We start from the raw sequence: 22435 nt of genomic DNA on the forward strand, positions 1-22435 counted from the left end.
TCATTTTAGTCCATTTTCCTTTCTATTTCATTTTTAAGAGATAAAAATGGTATTTCATGAAAGTAAAAAAAAAAGTTAGAAGTACAGTAATCAAATTGAAAATTTTGAAAATAGAGACCAAAATGAACCAAAACAAAAACTACAAATAGTATTTTTTCTAGAAGACTACAGTAGTATTTAAGCCTAAGAATGATAACCATAATAATCATTTTGGCTTCATATTATTTTGTCTCTATTCCATAGCTTGAAACAAACTCACTAACATGTCATTGTACATCCTCAAAACTGTGTTATTAGTTCCCTAAAGCTAAAGTGGAGGTTAGAATAAAAAACGGTTATTTAAAAAAAAAGACCATCGTTTAAAAAATTGGGTGACTAAACTATACCAAATTCAAAAGATAAAAGAACCAAAATAAACATTTGTAAAATTAAGAGCAAATGAAACGAAACTTAAAACTGATGGACCAAAATGAATCTTGTACCTCTTTTTCCATCCAAATTCAAGTTTTATATACATCTTTAAAAAAAGAACATTCGCCTTGTTACACAATACCTAGCCTAGACCATTGGCATATTTGCTAGTAAATCGTAATAAGATTAACCAAGCTGCAGTGAATTAAATAACTTAAATTGAACACAGCTAAAATGAACTAAACTAATTAATTATAGCCAACTACAAATTTCAGATGGATGCCTAAAAAAAGGGGAGTGGTGGCGGCTATTCTACACAACAACTCACCGCTCAATACAATACCCCCGTGGTAATACGATTTAGAGGCAGAGAGAGAGAGAGAGAAAACATATTTAGAGATATATGTACCAGTGTTTGGGAAATTGTAAATTAAGACTCAGGTTGTTCAGATTTAATAGGTGCACCTGAAGATGATCCACAACTTCCATTTTGTAGGTAAAGGCTGTTAGCCACCAGGGAATCACTAACCAAACCAACGTCCGCATCGTCAAAATTTAACGTGCCTCGGAGTTTTCGTGTACTACGTGAAGAAATAAAGCAAATTAGTATATTAATATTTAATGATGTCATCTCATCTCATCTCATCTCATCTCATCTGGTAAATTTTTTGGTTACTATTTTATTTTTTGTTTCTGTTTTCTTAACAATTAAGCATGTTTGTTCTCAATTTCTTACAAATATTTTCATAATTTCATAATTTTAAAGTGAAAGAGTTGAATTCTGCAGTTAAATTCCAAAAACAAAAACAAAATTAGTAAGACTACATCTCTTCTAGTAAAATCCAGAAAATTGGATTAGTTTTTGAAAACTTTGGTAGAAAGTAGATACCAAGATAAAAAATTCTAAGGAATGTTTATAGGCTTAATTTTCAAAATCTGAAAATAGCAAATCAAATAGTTACCCAGACCTTCCTGTTTAATTCTAACAAAGCAAAAAGACACTTCCAAAAGCTATGGTTTAGTTTGCTAACAATTTCAATTGTTTTTTAAGTGACGTTTGCTTCCTCTATTTTTTTAATTGTGATTTTCATCATTTTCAATTTCAATAATAAAAACAAGTGTTTTGAAACTTTTTTTTTTCCAATTTTCAAGAATTGACAATACAAAATGGATAACAATTTTTTTCTAATATATATATAAAGCCCTAAAGGCCTAAGTTGGCGTGTTTAAATTGAAGCATACCCGTTCAAACGGTTGTTGATGGCAGTAAGGTCTTTTGAAGGGCTTTGAAACGCATGAGTGCTCTCTCCAACGCAAGCGTAGTAGCTTTTTGAACTATGTGAAATCAACGCATCCATCTGAACACAATTGTCAAATTTTGGTTAAATATTACACATATATATGATTCTGCTACTCATGGTAACTTACAATTGGACACTTATATACGATGTGGCTTCGCAAGACCAAATCAAGGTCCAACCAAAGATAACACATAACTGTATCAGAATAAAACGTCTCAAAGATCGACGACTTGTGACAATGACATACCACTACAGGATGAAATCTGAAAGAACCCAACGAGTCCACTAAAAAGTCCACACCTTTAAAAGAAGTACCGACTTTGGGCTAGTTTTTTGCATGATAAACCATATGAGAAAAAGATCATCGATCAAACGGATAAGGGTATGAGAAACAAACAAGTTTTTCTTCCCTCTTTTTTCCGGGGTATGATAAGCAACAAGTCATATCAGAAAAGATGTGTGCCACACAATGACCGATGGAAATAATACTTTTAATTTTTTGAAATTATTGATGGCATGATTTATCATTAAATTTACAAAAGGAGGGCAAGAAGGCCAAGCCAAAGTTACAGAAGATTTCTCCACATAGTCAAAAGAGTAATAAGATTGTATGAATTGAAAAAATTAATACATTTGCACCAACTCATAGAAAGGTAAATGATATGATAAAAAACAAGAAGGGCATGATTATTGTCTTAAGTCCTGTATCAGAATAAAAATTATTGCATACTATTTCAAGAGGGTTAAGAGGGTTAAAAACAATGCTTATTACGTAGCCTGCGACACTAGCAAGAACACAAGTCAAATATCAATTTACACCCCTGAACTTTGGAGGTAGTATCAATTTAAACCCTGAACTTTGGAGGTAGTATTAATTTAAACCTCATACTACCAGATGTATCAATTTAAACCTTAAATTTTAATAAATGTATCTATTTAAACCTTAAACTTTCATAAATGTATCAATTAAAATCCTAACTTTTATACATGTATCAACTTAAACTCTCAACTTTCATAAATGTGTCAACGTAAAACATAATGAAAGGTTAAAATTGATAAATTTATATAAGTTCAGGGTTAAATTGATACACTTGTAAAAGTTTAGGGTCCAAATTGATACAATTATTAGTTTGGAGTTAAATTTGATATAACACTCAAAAGTTCAAGGTTTAAATTTATACAATTATTAGTATAGGGTTTAAATTGATACAAACCCCGAAGTTTAAGGATATAAATTGAAATCTTCCTAAAATATATTATAGCCCAAAGTTTTTCTTTTTCTTCCCTTTTTCTTTTTGGACAATGTGTTGGTGAAACAAAATCTCAGACCTCAAAACTGATAATACAAGTTTATGTCAATCAAGCTATGCTTATGTTGGCATAACGCACAAAGTTAAAAAGAAATAAATAGCAAAACAAAGTAGATAATTTTTCAGATCATTTAGAGACTCAACTAGACAAGATAGAAGATATGGTTAAAGAAAACATTCAGATGATATAGTGAGCCAAACTATGCATATGATGAAAATATATATCCCATCCTCTTTGCTCGTTAAAGAGGCATGTGTCATATACCAATTCAAAAAAATAATAAATAAAATAAAATAAAAAAGAAAACAAACTACTACTGCTAGATGTATAAAGATAAATATATTGAATGTATGATTATACAAATACCTTTGATGATCTTAATGGCGAGACATAGACATTATGTGCTGAAGATACTTTCTTTGGTGACATATCGGGAAGGCTTGGAAAAGGAGATAACTTAGGTGATCCAGGACACGGTGCTGATCATTAGACAATAGAAGACCGAAAAACATAATTAGAAATAATATGCAAGATAATAAACTGCAAATAGGACATCATTACAGTTAAAAGAAACTTGATCAAGTGTACCATCACTGTCGTTGTTGACTTGAGGAACCCTGTCAGTTTTCATGGTTGATCCAGCTGGGCCAATCTCAACGAGCAAAGGTTTTACAGAAGGGATAAATATTTCATTGTAGAAGGTAATTATATCCACATGATCCTGTCCTGATCTCTGAATCCGGAGCACTCAAGGAATTAGACTTGCCATTACAATTTACATTTAATCATTAAACTCTGTTTAAGTAGAATAGAATAAAAAAGAAAAAAAAAATAGCATACCCCATTACGGCGTGCTGAAGACCAATCAACAAACACATTGCGGAAGACTTGTGGTTTACATTGTGGTTGCTTCCTGTAGTTGTATATGATTTCCCTAAACGTGAGGCTCAATTGAGATATCTGCAACATTGTTTCTGTTATTATAAAATAAAAATAAAAAAATGAATCAAATGGCATCAAAATATCTTTCAACATCCTTTAGAGCAAACCTTTGCAACGCCATAGAAACAACAAAGGATGATCTGGTCGATGTGACGATTAAACAATATTGACGTCTTTTGACTGAGTATCTGTTGGAAAAGGCAGTAGACATTCTCCCTAATCTGATGAGACAACTGCAACCTTTCCACCATACCATTGACTCTTACAGCAGCCAATTTTGTGATCTAAAAGTTGAAAACCATATGAAGCACTTACACTGAAATGATTATTATTATAACAAAAATAATAATCATATATAACTGTGATGAGAATGGGAAACAGAAAATTAAAGAAAAAGGCTACAAAAGTAATGTCAAAGATGACTACCATAACTTCTAGTCACCACGCTGAGCTAACTCATGTTTTCAAAATGTGAATAACAGATGCAGGCTACACACAAACTTCAATCACGTTGTTTGAGGAATAAGTCAAGTACGTTGATCAACTCATTATGTTTCCTACAATGTCATCTTACTATCCTTTAAAAGAGCGAATTAGAATGTCTCAAAATGCTTTTATTTGCTCTTTTTATTCTCTTGATACCGCCGAAGCCAGAAGTACACATCCTTAACCTTCTCATATTAGTCACATATTTAAGATATCTTACACAATCATATGTTAAAAACTGATCACTACATTATCAATCAAAAGCCAGAAGATCGTATTTTATACCTTGCTAAAGAAAATGTTAATTCCAGTTTCAGCACACGTTTCTCCACCACCTCCAGGATTAGGCCGAGTAGGACTGAAAATAAAGAAGCATGGAAACAATAGTAAGGGAGTAATCACGAGATTGAGACATTTGAGCTGTAGCACTTAAAAGATACTAAATATACCTTGCAAATGCCGACTGTAAGGGAGGTGGCAGAAGCTTAGATTTAATACTACTGAAAGCCATGAGTCGGTCCTTCACTGGAGAAGTAAAGGAATTCCGTTCCACTAGCACACTTCTTAAATCTGTGCACAATCTTTTGGGTGACCTGATATCCCCATTCTGACCTGAAGGATAATAACATAGATCTATGTTCGTAATAGAGGGAGAGAAGAGACATATTTGTTAAATTAAATGCAAACTATTTGACTCAGACAAACTTTGAGGCAGTCAAAAATATTTTGAACTATCAAGGATAAAACAAAAAAAATGATAATTTCAGTAAACATTAAAATGACAACCAGATTGTTTTCTCCCAATGCTGGATTTTACAAATTGTATTTTAATGACACAAACCAAAAAGGGAGTATTCAGTCACCTGGCAAACTCTCATGCCTTTGCAAATTAGGTGTGGCTGATACCCCGATACCAGAGAAGTTAATTTGAACAGCAATTGCATCCAAAGACGGCATGGGTTCAGCTAATAAACCCAGACGATTAATTTCTGCACCAAGGCCAGGTTTAGCAACAATCAGGGAGTTATATATTGATGAACCTTTTTCCCATACCATGCTCTCTAATAGCCGTTCTTCCAAAGAATTGAGATGTCGCCTTAATTCTCTAGGAAGCGATTCTTCGTGTCGAATGAAACTTTCTATCACCTTACTAAGGTCAAAAGCTGTGATGCCGGTTCTCTCCAATACTGCAGGAAACAACATCGTAACAGTTTTATGCGTTGCCAAAACCAATTCGGCAGAACAAGCCAGCATACATCTGTGGAACCTCTCATTAGTCAGCAATGAGGTCAAATTAGTCACATGCAGCATCTGTGACTCTGCTCTGCACATTGCTTCCAGAACTCTATAATATAACTTCAGTGCTTCTAGTCGCCGCTGTTCTGCCCAGATGTTATCCATGAGGCTTGCACTTTGTAAACTTCCAGCTATACAGCGCTCACCTAGAGCGGTATTTGGAAATATAGCCTCTAGTATAATGTGTGCCCTGCGGACTACATCATTAGTTACATCCCTATCACATGAAGCCAAAAAGCGCTCCATCTCCACTGAAGGTTTTGCTGGAAGGGGGGAAATAACAGTTCTGAGCCACTTTGCCGTTGTCATGGCTGTGCTAACTGGTGTGGCTGCAATTTTTGTGTTGCCACTGTTAAGAGTGCCATTGGCATGTGAAGCAGGAGAGCGAAGTGGAGACATTGGACTGGTTATTGTCCTTGCAGGAGAGCACATTGAGTCAAGCTTCCTCTGAAAAAGTTAGAACCAAAATCATAATCCACATAGGAATTTATTTACAAGGAAACATGACATTCCATTAATACAATGAAAAGAGTCTATTGCTCAAATACAAGAAACATAATCAGATATGAGATGCAATAAGCCTAAACTGAAAAAATAAAAGTGTTCCAATTAAAATTAACGTTGGATAGAATAATTTGAAAAACAATCCACATAGAAGTATAAGAAAACAAAGTAACAGTGATGTTGGTTGCAATGGGATTGGAAAATTTGCAAACTCAAAAGAAAATACCTTGATTCCACCCATTGTAACAGCACCTGCTGACAAGCTACCTGACCCAAGTAAACTGTCCTCGTCGTTAACAAATACCCGCTCATCAAGCTGCTCACCTTTATTATGAATTGCATCTTCATAGTCCTTTTCAAGAATTTCCAAACTGGCTGAAAGAGATGGCTCCTCCATTAAGCCTTCAAAGTATATCAAACCCTCTGCAATTAAATGCAAAAGGAAAAAAAAAATGAAATTTTATGAGGGGTGTAGAGTCCAACTAATTCATCAAATGAAGCACACTATAACGGACCAGTGTCAATATTTTCCAAGCTTTTACTGTTACACTCAGAAGCCAAACGAGGCTTCTTCTTCAAAATATCTTCTATCAAGCCATTAGCCTTTTCCATAACTTCCCTCAGTTCTTCCTCTGAGGTGTCATAGACATCACAAAGTGATCCAAGCAGATCCACTCCTTTTCCTCCTTTCTTAACTGGACAAAATATTAGCAAGATAAGCAACTACAAGAAAATATGACAAAATAAATACATAGGGAATATTACCAAGGCGTTCAGAGTCAAGAATGTTGAAGTTTCTGAAATGAACCGGAACATGAAGAATTAAAATAGCCTGTAAGAGAGTTTACTACGTGTAAGGTTGGACAGACATTTGCTCATATATTCAACACTTCATTGCATAAATTAGACATGGTTCTAGGGTACCGTAATTTTAGCCCCCTAGTTATTGTGTTCAAGTTTGACCAATGGAAAAAATAGCTCAAGAACAGCAGTGGGCCATTTATAATTAGACCTTTCCATTATCCCTTACAAATATAGTCATAGATTCATAAAGAAACAAAACTCACCAAAATGGAAACCAAACCATTAGTGCAAGTCACCAAGTCCTTAAAACGACTGAAAGCATGTACACGAAGTGCCAAAAACAACAACCATCCAAAACGATGATAATCAGATAAGTAACCGGTAGGGCAGGATATAGCTGACTGCTTTTCAACATTAGCATCATTGGTGGAGAAGAACTCTCGGTAGACACGCTTATAATACCTTGAAACATAGGTGTGATATAAAAATTTACAAAATGCAAACAAAGAAAATAAAAGATGCTGTGACCAAAAAACACTATTTAGAGGCCCTAATGATTCTAGTAAATCACAGAGAAATAGTGATAACAATAATGATGAAAATAACTAACTTGCTTAAGAGGCTCAAATGCACGAAGTTAGCCTGCAACTCCTTTGCCTGCTTAAATGAAAATATACGAGAAAAACCATGAGTGAAAATTAAAAGAAAATACATGACGAGTTATAAATAATCCCTCAGAATGTATGCCTAAAATTACTGTACCTCTAGTCTATTCTCCCAGTCTGCACCATAGAGATTACTTAATACTGGACCAGCTTTAACAACAAATTGAGGCAGCTCTTTAAAAAATTCTACAATGCTGTATGATAAGCAGGATAAAAAAAATTAAAGCCTATAAAAATAGAAGCTACTAAAAAGTTTGGGGGGGAGCATCAATGATAATGTACTTCAGCTTGCAAACTCTCAATATGTGGCATAAAGTGAAGCTGTTATTCTCAGATCCCTGATGTGAAGTCTCTGAATTCTTATCTCTCAGCCTCTTCACTGAATATAAAACAAAAGCAGACCAAAAACGTTCGGCTTCTTCAGGCTGCTAAAATAGAACTTGATTAGATTTAAGGGAAATTTTATAAAAAAGAAGAAAGAGAATCAACGTAGAAGATGCTAAAAGAACATACAATTCCACTCCCAATTGCTGATATATTTGCCCCCAAAAGATGTTTCGTCTCTCTAAATAACTTGAATGCTTGATTACAACAATTCTCGTCCAGATGTAGTCCATGCTGCAGCAAAAATTGAATTATGATTGACGTAAATGAATTGACTTAGATAAATCTACAAATGATTGATCATTAGAGAAACATAATGTGTGTAATTACGATTTGGAAGACATCGGGAGGAAAAAAAACACCTGACATAGTACTGAAAATTGAAGGTCGGCAGCAGTGTCTGTTCCACCATCAGTATGGCAACTATTTGTAGCTAATGGCTTTGTTTCGCCCACGTTTTCCATGAATACAGTCCTAGCCGATACATACAATCTATTCAGTCAATTAAAAAATTAAATTTATAACTGTAAGAACAAATATTCCGATGGTAGTAATTTAAGCGCCAGTAAGAGTTCAAAAACGCGAAGACTGCAGCGTAAACCAATCCTCTTGCAAATAACCCCCCACATTCATCACACGAGTAGGCTAGTTCACACAGAAAGGGAACCCAAAAAATTAAGAAACCCACACACACAAACTGATGACTAAACGTTCCTACAAAATTAGACCTACGGGAAGTTCCATCCTCATTTTCTCAGCGAATTCGCAACCAATTACTACCAAATCATCTCTATTTTCTCCAAAACGTCCATATTAAAAAATGGAAAAAATGGAAAAAATGGAAAATAGTTTATATTACAGGACTGACCAGTAACCAGGAAATTCCTATTACGAAAAGCACCACAGCATTCGACGGCGTAGGGAGTAGAAACGCACCTTAAAACCAACGAGAAAAAAAAGAAAGAGATGCAAATTTCTCAGCACGGGCTTCAGAAATTGACAGAAATCGGTCGGATCTCTAATTGAACTCCCACCAGCTAGCAGATCCAGTAAAGAAACCCTTCCAATGGCCGGCTTTCTCCGTGGAAACTGAATCAAATGAGGATTCTTGAAGGGCAAAACAATGAACCCTATCTTCTCACTCTATCGCTTGCTCTCTCAGAATTTCCCTCGTTCCCTTCTCTCTCTAAAATTTTGGGCTTCTCGCTCTTCCAGGAAAACCCTTTAGAGTGGTCTCGCGCGGGAAAAACAACAACATGTCTTCATACCATGCCCAACATACATACATACATCTTCACCCAATGGGAGCTCGACGCGTGGGATACGTTATGTTCTTTTACCGCCAAATATTCCCACCGTTACGGGAATCGCTGAGAGGCATTGTGGTACGAAGAAAGGGATAAACGCCGTTATGGCCAGGTGACGGAATACCTATTTGTACTTTTCCCATGTGTTAAATTTCCTAATTTACGTGCTATAAACTTTAGGTTACAAATTTTGGTTCTATCATTGTTTGGGAGATAGTTATAGACCATACAGTTTTAAAATTAAAATGGTGGGAATCCATTATATATATATATATTTAAAAAAAAAAAAAAAAATCTTCCCCTTATACTTTGATAAGACTTTGTCAACAGTTGTTGTAATTTGCACAAGGTCTCACAAATAGTTAGATAGACTAACTCTAATTTCTCCCGGTCCCAACCATAAATAATGGATTTGTAGTTTAGCCTACCGTTTTTATAACACACATTATAAATTTTAAATATTTTAATTAGGTTCCTTCAATTACTAATAACAATTGACGCTTAACGTGGAAAACTAAATTTCTTATAAAACTAATATCAAATAATTGTAAAACATAAAATTTGCAATATCTAAAAACTGAGTTTTAATAATTTTAGAGAAAACAAAAATAGATAAATAATATAAACTTTAAATAAAATGTCTAAAAATTAAAATAATGAAAGGTCTTTTAAATAAAAATATGTGAAAGCAAAACATCGTTCCTATATGGCATGTCACGAGCCTTTCACGTTGCTTGACAGCTCTCCAGAGCCTCCATCTTTTACATGAATTATTAAACATAAAAAATAGTGTATATAAAATATACTCGATAAGGAATCTATTACTGGTCTCGCTAGGTGATTTGTTTACTTTTTGTTATGAACATAATAATAATGTTGCGTGTCTAATGGAGCACACCAAGTATATCTCACATGTACGCGTATTCTCACACGTATGTACAACTCAACTTCGTATCTAATAAATCTTTTGGATTTTTTTTAAATAATGTTTATCCAATGAAAATTCAACTCACAGTTAGTTACAACATTACAATTTTGTCCAATAATATTGTTTATTATAAAGTACAAATTGTTTATTTTCTAAAATTTGCTCCACGAATACATTAAAAATTTATGGATAGTCATACATTTGTAACTTGTTAGATACGAAATAATTTAAGAGACATTTGAGTTTAGATACCTAATTTATGATTTCACATTAATATTGATATAGGTAAGAAAAAATATTTTATACGACGGGATGTCGATAATTTTACAAAATATAACAAACTTTCAGATTTAATTAATAATAAACCATTATACACGTTAATAATCTAAAACTTTATAATATTTTGTAAATATTTTTATTCATTTTATAATATAATATAATATATTCACACGAACAGATAAAATTGAAAAGTTGAAAACTATAATAATATATATTCAAACTAATTAAAATATATATTAAAAGCAACTAGCACTAATCTTAGAATCTGATTTTTTTAAAAAAAAAACCAAAAGATGTATTTTTGATGCACGAGATTCAAACATTGCAACCCCATTCAAACAAAATTTACAATTAAATGAGAACAGTATTATATATAATTTTTTTTTCGAACCGTTCATGGATTATGTTAGTTCTATATAATTAAATTTATCTTTATCCATTAACTTTAAACTTTTGATTTGATTGATAATGTACGACAATATCAAAAGAGGATGTCATAAGATGAATTCTTTTATTGTTTTCTTTTCAATTAAGATTGATTTCCATATATGTTTGACGTATCTAGAGCTTTAGAGCTTTGCGTGGATTTGCCATGATCCAATAAAATTGTTGTTGTCCAAGTATTATTGCCTAAAGGCATTGACGCTATGTCGTCCATTGGTTGCAGTTGTTCATCGTCAAATCTCAAAGGAGTTTGTTTGGCCGTGTTGGGTCTCCATGAATCTAACTAGGTAGTTGGATTCTTTGTGCAACAACATGAATGAAAGAGGTGACTTGCAAACAGGAAAAAGGAACAGCGAGAGAATGACTAGCAACTTACCTTGATGACAATTAGTTGGTGGAGGAGGTACTGGTTCCACGCGAGGAGTAGGGAAAGGGATGCTTTTCGTGGGTTGGGGATGAAAGACTTTTCATTGTGCTGTAGATTTCTTCAACACATATGTAGAAGACCCATCTCTAAACCCTAAACCCTAAACCAAATCTAACCCAACCTTCAAATATTTGAATTTGGTTACTTCAGATTAAATATTGTTCTAGAAAGAAGTAAAATGTAAATACGTAAAAAATACCCATTTAATTATTTTCATATATGAAGTTAAGACAAGTCAATTCAATTTCAATTTATATAATGGAAATTATTTTCAAAGTGCTAGAAAACTATTTTTAAGAGTATTTGGAGAATAAATTATTAAAAAACAATAAAATTATTATATATAACTAAAATAAATAATGTATAAAAATTGTATTATAAGTAAAAAAAATATAATAATAATTTATAGTTGGTTTTGGTTATATTAGGTAAATTATGAACCAACCCAAACCATCAAAATTTTATTTATTTGAATCCAACACAACCCAAATGAATTGATAACCCAACCCATGTCACATTACATTTGGTTTATGTTATCACTAGAAGTCTCCAAATGTTTACAAATGAAAACAACAACTCCACAAAAAGTATAATTTGCAAAACAAAACTCATTAATGACGGAGTTGTGAAGTTTACTCTCTTTAAGACATTTCATGGCTTTGTCCTTGGCTGTGCAAGCAGCTATGAAAGTACCACGACATCCCAAAATAAAACAACCAACTTTGCACAAAAATTGATCGACGAAACTAGACATCCTCTCGAAAACATGACGTTGCTAGAAAAAATAGAGTAACGAAAATATAAATGGATGGAGAGGAGAAGGTAGTATGCAGAGAAGGGAAGAGAGATGTTCCGTGAAAAAATGAGAGGGAGAGATTAGAGACGTGCTTTCATAGGCCTTTGAAGCCAACTGAAAAACATGTAAGCCCCGTTATACCACACATAACTACTATTTCGTACGATGTGTAAAGACTCATTTGTGAAAGAATAGGTAAGAGAAATAAAATATTTCACCGAAAATAAATATAAATAGTTTTTGACCTCACATCGCCACGTTCGACAGGATGTACGAACGACAACGCGTGTGAAAAGATTGTCATACCCACATTTATCTAACTTCTCACTCTTCTGAAACACAAGTACTCTTTTAATTTATTTGACAAAAAGACAACTTTAATATTTGATCACAAACGTGGGGAGGATGATTGTAGCGTAGCGTAGCGTTTCAACCTCGAGACGGATGATTGTGTGGCACTTGTTTTAACTCGATGAACAAATCAGCCGATCAAAATCCGAAAGTTGTGGACAACGTCGACGTATGTCATAACCTTCCTTGGCGTTCTCAGAAATTTTGTTTATAAAACGCGAGAAGAAAATAAATACATTCAAATAGACGTTACAATATGCATTAAAGACTGTCAGTTGTAGGGACAAGGGGTTGCTTGCAAAGAGTATAACTAATGCTTGGGCGGGGATTCAACCTCTCCTATAATATATTTTGAACATTTTTCAGTTCTGGTAAACTTGTATATGAAAATGCCGAAGCGTCACACCTAAGCTTCATGACTTAAAATGAAATGCAACTATCTAAACTAAATTTGAGACACAAAAATAAGATAAATTGAAGGTATTCAGAGCATATAGCCATAGGTAAACACACCTTGGAGAAATATGACCGTGACACTAGTCACTCTAACTAAAAATATAACTTTAAAATAATTAAAAAGAAAGTTAAAAAGACTTCTACCATTAATCTTGTGATCTTATTTAAAGTTTTTTTTATATTAATTTTTTCATTTAGATACTCCCATGTTTTCATAGTTTATAATTATGAAAGCTCAAATAAAAACGAAAGATTTTAAGTTAAAACATAAAACTTTATAATAGAACTCCAAAATCAAAACCTCATTTTAAGCATACCAAACAAAACAATAAAATAGTCAGAATGCTAAAATGTATTTGCCTATTAACACATCAAATCACTAAAATACAATTTTATTAAAATATTGAAGCCTTAAAATAATAAAATCATTGGTTGTTTTATTTAGTATCTTTACTCAATAGAGTTCAATTCATATACCTTGATCAAGGAGGATTTTATAACATTTTATAAATTTATAAAAACAACAAATTTAAAAGCAATAAACTTCGAGCAATCGTTTGATACCTATTTGATATTACTAATTACTTATCATAATGACCATATTCACAATATGCAAAAAAAAAAAAAAACATCATGAATTGTTTTTCTAAATATTTTTACAATTTTCTCTTTAAAAAATGTGTAAATTTATTTATTTATTTTAGATAAACAAGTGTCAAACAGTTAAAAAAAATTAAAAATAAATAGGAGGAAAAAAATAGACAATGGAGAGATAAAACGATATTAACAATTCCTGCTCATAACAGTTAATATATTCTATAGTTGAAAGGTATTTTTTTTTGGGTTACTTTTAGAAGTTCAAAACTTCCCAAAGTAATTTTAACACAAAACGGTAACAATTTCCATAAAAGAAAAGCCAATGAACTAATTTTAAAAGCATAAAAGTATTCTGATACTTTTTGAAACTTCAGATATTCTGTGTAGTGCTTGAGATCATTTTTTTTTTTATAATTTAGCCCATTGTAATTGTTTGTGCAGTGGTATGAAGTCACAACCACCTTCTATAACATAAACTATATGATGATTTGCACAACTGAAAAGCACAAAATTCTACGAGTGAGCCTATGAATATAATTACAAATTAGTCACGTTCAGGTTTCCATTACGGTGTCAAAAAGTTCAAGGCAATCAGAGTACAAACGTCCACAACTTCACTAAGTTCAATAGGAATTTAGACCGGACACAAAATTTCATGGTCACTTGTTCATTCGGTCTGGGTGTATGAATGAGGATAGTCTTCTAGAAAGAGAGAGTACAACTTCAAGCTCTCCAAGAAGTAAAAGCACCGCCAGAAAACTTGTCAAGCTCTCTGCAAGAAAATAATCTCGGTGAAGATAAGATAATGCATGTTAATTACCTTACATGGATAAACAAAATGCTGGTTAACATGGATTAAAACTTCACCTGCGTAGGGAGGTACAACTTAAACTCTGGTGGAAGCTCCTCCTCCGAGTACAAGCGGTCAGCAAAATAAATCCTCCTCAGGCGGCAGTTTGCATGTACCTGAACTCGCAATGTCTCGACATAGTTCGTCCCATATGCTCTCCTAGTAAAGTCAGCCAGATTTAGCTGGATATGGTTCCAACCTTCGTCCATCCTAAGAGGCATGGTGCAGATATATGGCTTAACTCTAGTGATAGCCTACAAAATAGAAGAGAGAACTTTCTTTCTATAAGAACATAATAGAATCGATGTTGTCATAATCTATTATCATACTTGGAACTATCAAGTTAACCGCATTAGCAACGACATTCTCTGAGACCAAGGATACAAAATTCTACATAAATGTAAAGCAAAACGTCACTAAACATTTTTGCTTTTCATTATTTTATTTTACTAAAGCAAAATGTCCAAACCAAATTGTGCAGTTGGTTGTCAATAAAAAATGTAGAATATTTAGGTAGGTAGCTTTGACGACTAGATTAAACAAGCTATTTTGGTTGGCACGGTAACAATATCGCCCATTTTTAAAAATAATAGTGATAAGTAGATAAATTAATAAACAAAATCACCCATAAATAGATACAATAGTAACTTAAGTCCTTCAATAACCGAATAGTTGTTGTCTTTCAAGGTGTGGTATTCATGCATGAGTGTGTGTGCAGGGGAAAGAAAGAGAACTTCAGTAACAGCAGCTAAATAAAGGCAAACTTACACACTTGAAAGTTAGAAGCTCGAAACCGTCTTCTGACATTCTTATCATCCAGAACTTGAATCTCAAAAGTAAAATATTTGTTGAGATTCTTCACGATTATAACCAAGAATGGCAATTTTATTCCCAGTGTAGAAGCTGGATCCGCTGGGCATGTTATATAAGTCGCCTGAATTTTTGATCCAACGATTTCAAGAACATTTGATTGGATGTCTTCATCTTGAGGGCGTTTGATGTGGCCATTAGAAACTGCCAACAAAAAAAAAAAAAAGCTAGATCATATCCATAACTATTTAAAAAAAAATAGAAATAACAGCTCTAATGGAGAAAAATGAAAGAATACAAGGACATGCAAAAGAACCAGTCTATCAAAACACTCCAACTAAAAGAAGGGGCCCACCTGAGTAAAATGTTACCAATGGAATAATTGGGATTTTGTCACTAAATCTTGGTCATTAGTATTTCAAAGATTGCTTAAAGATGAAGAAATTCAAGATTTCCAATGTCTTTTAACACTCATATCTCGTAAAGGTCTAATGGACTTGGATGACAGGAGAGTTTGGTCATTAGAATCTTCAGGCCATTTTTCAGTTAAGTCCCTTTCAAAGCACCTTTCTCCCTCTTCACCTTTGGAAAACCAGCAGTCTAAGGAGAATAAATGTCCTGGTTTGGATTATGGCAGTGGGTTCCTTAAATTGTTCCAAGACTATGCAAAGGAAGCTTCCCAATATGTGTTTGCTGCCTTTAGTGTGCCCTCTTTGCTTGGAAAACAGTGAGCTATTAATTCACCTATTCATTTTCTGTCCCTTCTCATGAAATTGTTGGTTTAGCATATTTTCTATGCTCAAATCAGTTTGGGTCTTTGATGGTTCATTTAGCGCCAATGTGCACCAATTACTGAAGGGGCCTTATTTATCAAAAAATCTTTTCTAATTTGGGTTAATTTGATAAAAGCGATTATAGCTAAGATTTGGTTTGAACGTAACCAACGCATCTTCCATGATAAAAAAAGGAATTGGGCTGACATCGTAGAGATTTCTAAAAGAAATGCAGCAACTTGGTGTTCTTCAAATGCAGAATTCAAAGATTACTCCATTCAAGACATCTATCTCAATTGGACCGCCTTCATCGGATGAGTTACAAAGTAGTTTCCCTTGATGGTTTCATTAGCTATAAGAGCTTAATCCAAAATTTTCCTTCCCACCACAAAGGCATCGTTAGCCTAAAAAAATAGTAGAAGACACAACTTTAACCAATTAGCAAGAACCTTATCCAAAATCTTATAAACGCTAGTAATAAAACTAATAGGCCGAACATCCTTAACCTTATCAGTATTATCCTTTTTAGGAATCAAGTAAATGAAGGTTTCCACCAATGAACTATTTAAAATACCCCTTTCAAAGAATTCCTTGAAAACTCCCTCCAAATCTCCTTTGATAAGATTCCAATTGTCCTGAAGAAAGCCATATAAAAGCCATCGGCGCCTGGAAATTAGTTCCTATTATAGCTGAAAACAACCTTTTTTATCTCGTCCATGGCAAAAGGAACCACCAAACCTTCATCCTCCCTAGTCGAAATAGAGCTCCAATCTATACCCTCCACAAACAGCTTGACCCTAACTTCAGGACTATAAAGACTTGAGAAGAACCTAATGATGATTTCCTCTTCAATCACCTTACCACCTCTTGTATACTCCCCATTGTCTAAAAGCAGAAAGCCTATATGATTCGTGTTCCTACTGCCACTCACCATTCTATGGAAAAAATCAATATTACAATCCCCTTCCTTAACCCACTTAGTTTTAGACTTTTGGTTCCAGCTAACTTTTTCTTCCAGTTCAACAGTCCCCTTTTAAACTGAACCTCTCCTCCTTGAGAGCGATATTCAAGGGTCCTCCCAACTCTAGGGCATCAACCTCATCAATCCTAGCAATAAGCTCCTTTTTAATACAGACATCTCCAAAAACATCTCTATTCCACCCTATAAGCTAATCTTTTAAAGCTCTCAGCTTCTCCATAAATCGATAGCCCTCCCATTTTCCTTGAACTGCATTTCACCAATCAGAAATATTAGCTTTGAAAGAAGGATGATCAAGCCGCATATTTTCAAATCGGAAAGGATACGGACCCCATTTCAGAGGACCCAAAGATAAAAAGATAGGCCAATGATCCAAAGCAATTCTCGACCCTCTTGACTACTTGGGGATTCCAAAGACCTCAATCCAGGTCTCCGATGAGAGAAACTTGTCAATCCTTGTTGCTGCCCTTCAGTTCGCCCAAGTAAACTTACCCCTAATTAAAGAAGGATCAAATAAACTTTCGTAAATGAACTTTTTAAACATTCTCATGGATTTAGTAATTCTCCCACTAGAAGCCTTCTCATCAGGGGAAAGGATGACTTGATGTCTTCTACCACACACCACCTTGGGCCACAATAACCATAAAAATCCCCAAGCTCCTCCCAAAACAATCCCCTTGCTCTAATTCTCAAAGGACCATAAACTTTTGTAACCCAAAACTCTTCACCATCATTGTCCAAAAATGCAATAGTAATGGAATGTCTACCCCTAACCACTTCAGTGGCAACACACGATCTCGAATTCTACATTAAAAGAATCCTGCCAGACAACTCCTCAGCATCCAGAACCTCCCACTTCACCCTCATGCGCTTCCAAATGCTAGCAATTCTCTTACTACAAAACTTACTTCTTTTAGATTCCATCAACTTAACAATATCCGAACACTCTTGGCTGAGCACCTCCTTAACCAACCTTCTTTTATCCTTACCCTCCAAACCCCTAACATTCCAAGAGACAATTTTAACAAAGATGACCCTACTTCCTTAGAAGCTTTTTTACTCTTGTAATTCACCGAACTATCCAATTTCTTTAACTCCTCGATAGCTTATCACTACCCTCCTTACATTTTCTCGTATCCCCTCCCTCCTTCACTACCAGTCCCTTATTCCCCTTTTTGGATTTGCCTCACCTTGATGTCCACTTTGTTAATTCCAATCGAAGCCAATGCCTCCCACATCTTGACCACTTTATTTTCACATGGTAAGAAACCCTACTTATCAAGAAGGATTTGATGGGCTAAACGAATCCCCAACAGAACCATTGTTGGTAAGAAGCACCTTGCCAACTCCTGAGTCGACACCCACAACATGGAACAATGGGTTAACGCCCGCCACCTCTCTCCCAAAGAATACATAGGCGAAAAAAGTAAGGCACAACCCAAGTATCCCTAATAAGAATATGAGTTCAAAAAGACCGAAGGAGAGATATAACTCTCAAAACCCACTTGCCCAACTCCCCCCACCTAAATTGTATTGAATCAGAGACACAATATTAGGTGAAAAGATACCAACTCCGCTCTTTAACGTCCCATAACCAACTTTGTTCTCAGACACACCCATACCAGATGGAGGACAAGGGACCAAGGAGAGGGGATTTAACTGGCTTGTGACGCCGACCGAACTTACCATTGGGTAGGAGTTGGGAGGTGTCCCCCTTGTCTAACCATTAAGTGAGTTTTTGTTCATAGGCGAAATTTCCTTGCTTCCAGCTTCCACTTTCTCCAAATTACTATAAGTAGGCTTCAAAGAATCCATTAGAGAAATAGTGTTTTCAAGACCATCCTCTGAGCGCAACTCTTTAGCATTCAGCGACCAATTAGAATCTTTTGCAATCGCCGAAAACAAGAAAGCCTCACGAATTTCTGCATCTCCATTGAGAAAATCACATGTTTCCACCTCTAGACTTCATTAACGTTGGAGTTGACAAGAAAGACTCGTCTACGGAATAGCTGACAACCGATGACTTTGGTTTGAAGACCCATCTCCATTCTCCAACTCCCAACACCCAGTGCATCCTAAGGTGTTTGTACATAACTTGAAAGGAGGGTTTTCCAAGCCCATAAATGTTATGATTCTTATGAATCATAGGAGCATTCGAAAGTTGAACTTCCTTTCCTTTTGAGCCTCCACTCTTGACTTTGGTGGCCTACTTTTGATATTTCCTTTAGACAACAAGGCCTTTATATAAACCCTAACGGATGCTCAATAGTGCCTATGCTATCTGATTCAACACATCCCATTTTCGAGTTGTTCCCACGGCCCACTTCGTTATGACTCACTTCTTTTCCTTTAACCTCTTCAAGCCCACAGTGGGCCTTAATCCCCTCATGCACAACACTCCCATAGAAACTTAGATTGACCATGTGACGTGACTCCCCTTTTCCTTCCTATTTTGACCTAACGACAGGCTAAGAACCAAGGGACAAGCGCAGTCGTACCCTCTTCTGACCAAGACTTTCGCCACTCTGACCAACACAAAATCTCATCGAAAACGCAAACTTTAAGTGATTCACTATACAACAAACTAGAATAAATTCTTCTTCAGTGCCTCTTGCCTTGAAGCTCCCTTCATCCAATTTTAGTTGAACAAATACTCTTCTTCTTCATCTAAACCTCCGCACCAACTTGTCAAGGATTCGATAAACTCCCTTGTTTGTAAGAAAGGAGAAACATCTAGAGTTGTGACCCACCCATCGTCGAACTCCTGCTTTCTCTCCTTTTCAACCACTTGGAAGTCCTATAGTTGGAAGGAGAATTCTTGGGTTCTCAAAGACGAGCCAAGTCGAATGAGATCTTTTGCCTCTGAGTCTGAATCGCAAATCCCCACACCAAGATTAACACAAATTTTTTTAAAACCAAAGCTGATAAACGATGGTTGATCGAACAATTGCTTTCGAGTCCCCCAATCTATGGAAGCCCTCAATTTCTTGATAATCACTGTTTTTTTATATTAGTGAGTGTTTGGTCCAACTTATGCACACTTTGATAATCACGGATGATTCACACTTGAACACAAAATCCAAATCCTTCTCTGATTCATCTAAAAATAAAACTACCTTAACACCATCCACTGCTCCCTGAAAAGATTTCATTCCAATCTGGTTCAAACTTTTCCTGTCATTTTTTAACAACACCATTTGCAAATGCGCAACCTCTTTTCCTTTTCGCATGAAACCCTTCAAAAGTTGGGGTTCTTTAACTGACTTCTAGGGACCTAAACCGACACTCGGGAGCACTCCCGAAACCTCCCCTGCCAACATCCGCCATCCACTTCCTCTAATGCCTTCTGGTATAAAAATCCTCATTTTCCTCCCCTTGAAAGATTCTAAGGATAATAATGCGAACCTACCTCTTGAATTAGATGATGAAAAAATCCATTGTTCTTCTACTCTAGAAGTCGTTTGGATGACTCGATTCCAAAGCAGCCACCAAACAGTCCCTAATCCAGGTTGAGGTACCCAGATCCAGCTCAATCTTACCCGATTTCCTTCCATTCCTTTCCTCTATGCAGATCTTCCTACCACTCCCAAGGCTTCCAACCACGAACTTCTTCCTGTCGATCTTAAACTTACTCATCCCTGATTTTCTCACACTTTGAGACAAAAGTTAGAGATAAGTAACGAAAGCAAACCCTTATTCCTCTCTACATAACCATAACCATTCTTTTAAAGTTGGCAAAGCTTGATGGTTGCTTTAGAAACTCATAGTAAAACTATAAAATTTTCAACATCCATGCCCTTGCTCCATTAGTATAATCTTATAAAAACATTCCATCCCAAAACATCTCAGCTACAAGACATTAACCACGAGAACATGAGTGGCAGATGATGCCAAAATTTCTAGATCGTGGAATAAAAGTCTTAAATAGACTACTAAAGTAATCCCTATCAACTCTATTACGACCCTTATGTTTCGAACATAATACCTATCAATTCCAATATAAAATGAAATGTAAGTTGGGAAATTTTGCTGTAATGGATATGGAGAGAGGGAAAAAAAGCTTCTGGTTGATGCAAGCTGTGCACTTGACTTGTACGAACACACCTAAAAAAAAAGTTGTGCCTATTCCCATTTTAACATTCCATAATTTATAGGATAACAGATCAGTAACTCCACCTAGACTAACATAAATGATCTTTTTAGGACAACAAAAGTAGAGGTGGGGATTTGTTTCCGATTCTCTGACGTCAAGGGCAAAAATGAGGGAGTAGATGTTTTAACCGAGTTATGCTTATGATGGCAACAAGTAAGAAGAGTATACTAAACAACTAGGGACGAGGCCGGAGAAGCCATCACTGTCCCCACCCCGGAAAAATCCCTAATTTCAGACCATTCAAGAACTTAATAGCCGTGTACTCAAATACCAAACAGACAAGAGAATCTTTAATCAAATGCAAAATAAAAACCGCATCTCGATAACGAAAACACTCACCTTCTTTATCCCATATCTGGAGAGGTTTGCTCCTATAAAAAAAACAAATATTAAATAACAGATCAGATCATTAATCCTAGGAATTTAAAAGGCAAAACATTTGACAGACCGTAAGCACTGGTTTCGAAACACCTAAACATACCCAAGGCTGAATAATATAGACAGAAATCCGGACTGAAACGTATTTTTGAACATTTTAAGACAGTCAGCAGCTACACGCCGCAGGTTGCAATGTAGCCACAATAAGAAGCGTCTTGTCTTGTATTATCAAGACTCGGGTTCAAGTGGTGAGATCCGACCGCTACAACTTCATATCCAACCGTAGCGCGAGCGATTTTCACGAGGTAGCGTGAGTGTTAGTCGGGCGGTGGCGTGCTCGGCGGATACCGTTTGGGCGTCGGAGAAGGGACGAAGAACAACAAATTTCGAAGCCCGCAACTTCAGATCTCGAGTGCGCGTGAGCTGGACGACGAATTGAGTAGCGCGGCTGTGGTTAGGCTTCGGTTTCGACGGCGTTCAGCGCTTCCGGCGAGAGGAACGTGCGGTGGAATGAACGAGATAATAGGTGATATGGGAGGGGGTTGTCGGCTGCCTGGAGAAAGAAGAAGAAACTAGATTCTTTTTTAAGAGCTTACATGAACATGTTACAAAATGACCATAGGTGACCTTACATTAATCACAAGTAAATTAAAACTTTCGTACTACTATTTTTATATGTATGGAGAGAAATGTGAGATTTGTCCATTCAATCAGAATTTGTCCGACTAGAAAGTCGAGAACATAACTACATTAATTCTTGTTTCTAGAGGAAGTAGATGCATTACTTCTCATGTTTGAACCAA

The 22435-nt window shown here is 35.3% G+C and overlaps 2 protein-coding genes across 4 annotated transcripts; both read right to left on the reverse strand.

The window, feature by feature from the left end:
- Positions 1–457: 457 nt before the first annotated feature.
- LOC101219810 (retinoblastoma-related protein) lies at positions 458–9329 on the reverse strand. Of its 3 annotated transcripts, none has more exons than XM_011657640.2 (19): positions 9041–9329; positions 8467–8578; positions 8234–8338; positions 8003–8148; positions 7818–7914; positions 7666–7712; positions 7319–7517; positions 7017–7083; positions 6767–6946; positions 6478–6674; positions 5315–6194; positions 4901–5063; positions 4737–4809; positions 4073–4249; positions 3864–3983; positions 3612–3756; positions 3390–3502; positions 1654–1769; positions 458–992 (listed from the first exon to the last, which is right to left on the reverse strand). In XM_011657640.2, the coding sequence occupies exons 2-19, from the start codon at positions 8566–8568 to the stop codon at positions 842–844; spliced, it is 3078 nt and encodes a 1025-aa protein (XP_011655942.1). In that variant the 5' UTR covers positions 8569–8578; positions 9041–9329; the 3' UTR covers positions 458–841. The 3 variants fall into 3 exon arrangements, with proteins under 3 accessions (XP_011655942.1, XP_031741817.1, XP_004142479.1); XM_031885957.1 differs by having other exon boundaries at positions 8467–8596; XM_004142431.3 differs by having other exon boundaries at positions 8003–8145; positions 9041–9328.
- Positions 9330–14073: 4744 nt separating this feature from the next.
- On the reverse strand, positions 14074–22273 carry LOC101215757 (cilia- and flagella-associated protein 20). The gene is made up of 5 exons (XM_004142331.3): positions 21736–22273; positions 21594–21625; positions 15312–15553; positions 14557–14793; positions 14074–14461 (listed from the first exon to the last, which is right to left on the reverse strand). The coding sequence occupies exons 1-5, from the start codon at positions 21786–21788 to the stop codon at positions 14453–14455; spliced, it is 573 nt and encodes a 190-aa protein (XP_004142379.1). The 5' UTR covers positions 21789–22273; the 3' UTR covers positions 14074–14452.
- Positions 22274–22435: the final 162 nt, after the last annotated feature.

Source organism: Cucumis sativus, chromosome 5 (assembly GCF_000004075.3).
Source record: "Cucumis sativus cultivar 9930 chromosome 5, Cucumber_9930_V3, whole genome shotgun sequence".
Taxonomy (NCBI): Eukaryota; Viridiplantae; Streptophyta; class Magnoliopsida; order Cucurbitales; family Cucurbitaceae; genus Cucumis; species Cucumis sativus.

Coding starts and splice junctions, on each gene's coding strand:
- LOC101219810 (XM_011657640.2), bottom strand. CDS start 8,568: ATGGAAAACGTGGGCGAAACAAAGCCATTAGCTACAAATAGTTGCCAT. Junction 3,984..4,072: donor GTTTCTATGGCGTTGCAAAG/GTTTGCTCTAAA, acceptor ACAATGTTGCAG/ATATCTCAATTGAGCCTCAC. Junction 993..1,653: donor ATCAACAACCGTTTGAACGG/GTATGCTTCAAT, acceptor TTCTTCACGTAG/TACACGAAAACTCCGAGGCA.
- LOC101215757 (XM_004142331.3), bottom strand. CDS start 21,788: ATGTTCAAAAATACGTTTCAGTCCGGATTTCTGTCTATATTATTCAGC. Junction 15,554..21,593: donor CCAGATATGGGATAAAGAAG/GTGAGTGTTTTC, acceptor TTTTGTTGGCAG/TTTCTAATGGCCACATCAAA. Junction 14,794..15,311: donor TTCGAGCTTCTAACTTTCAA/GTGTGTAAGTTT, acceptor TCTATTTTGTAG/GCTATCACTAGAGTTAAGCC.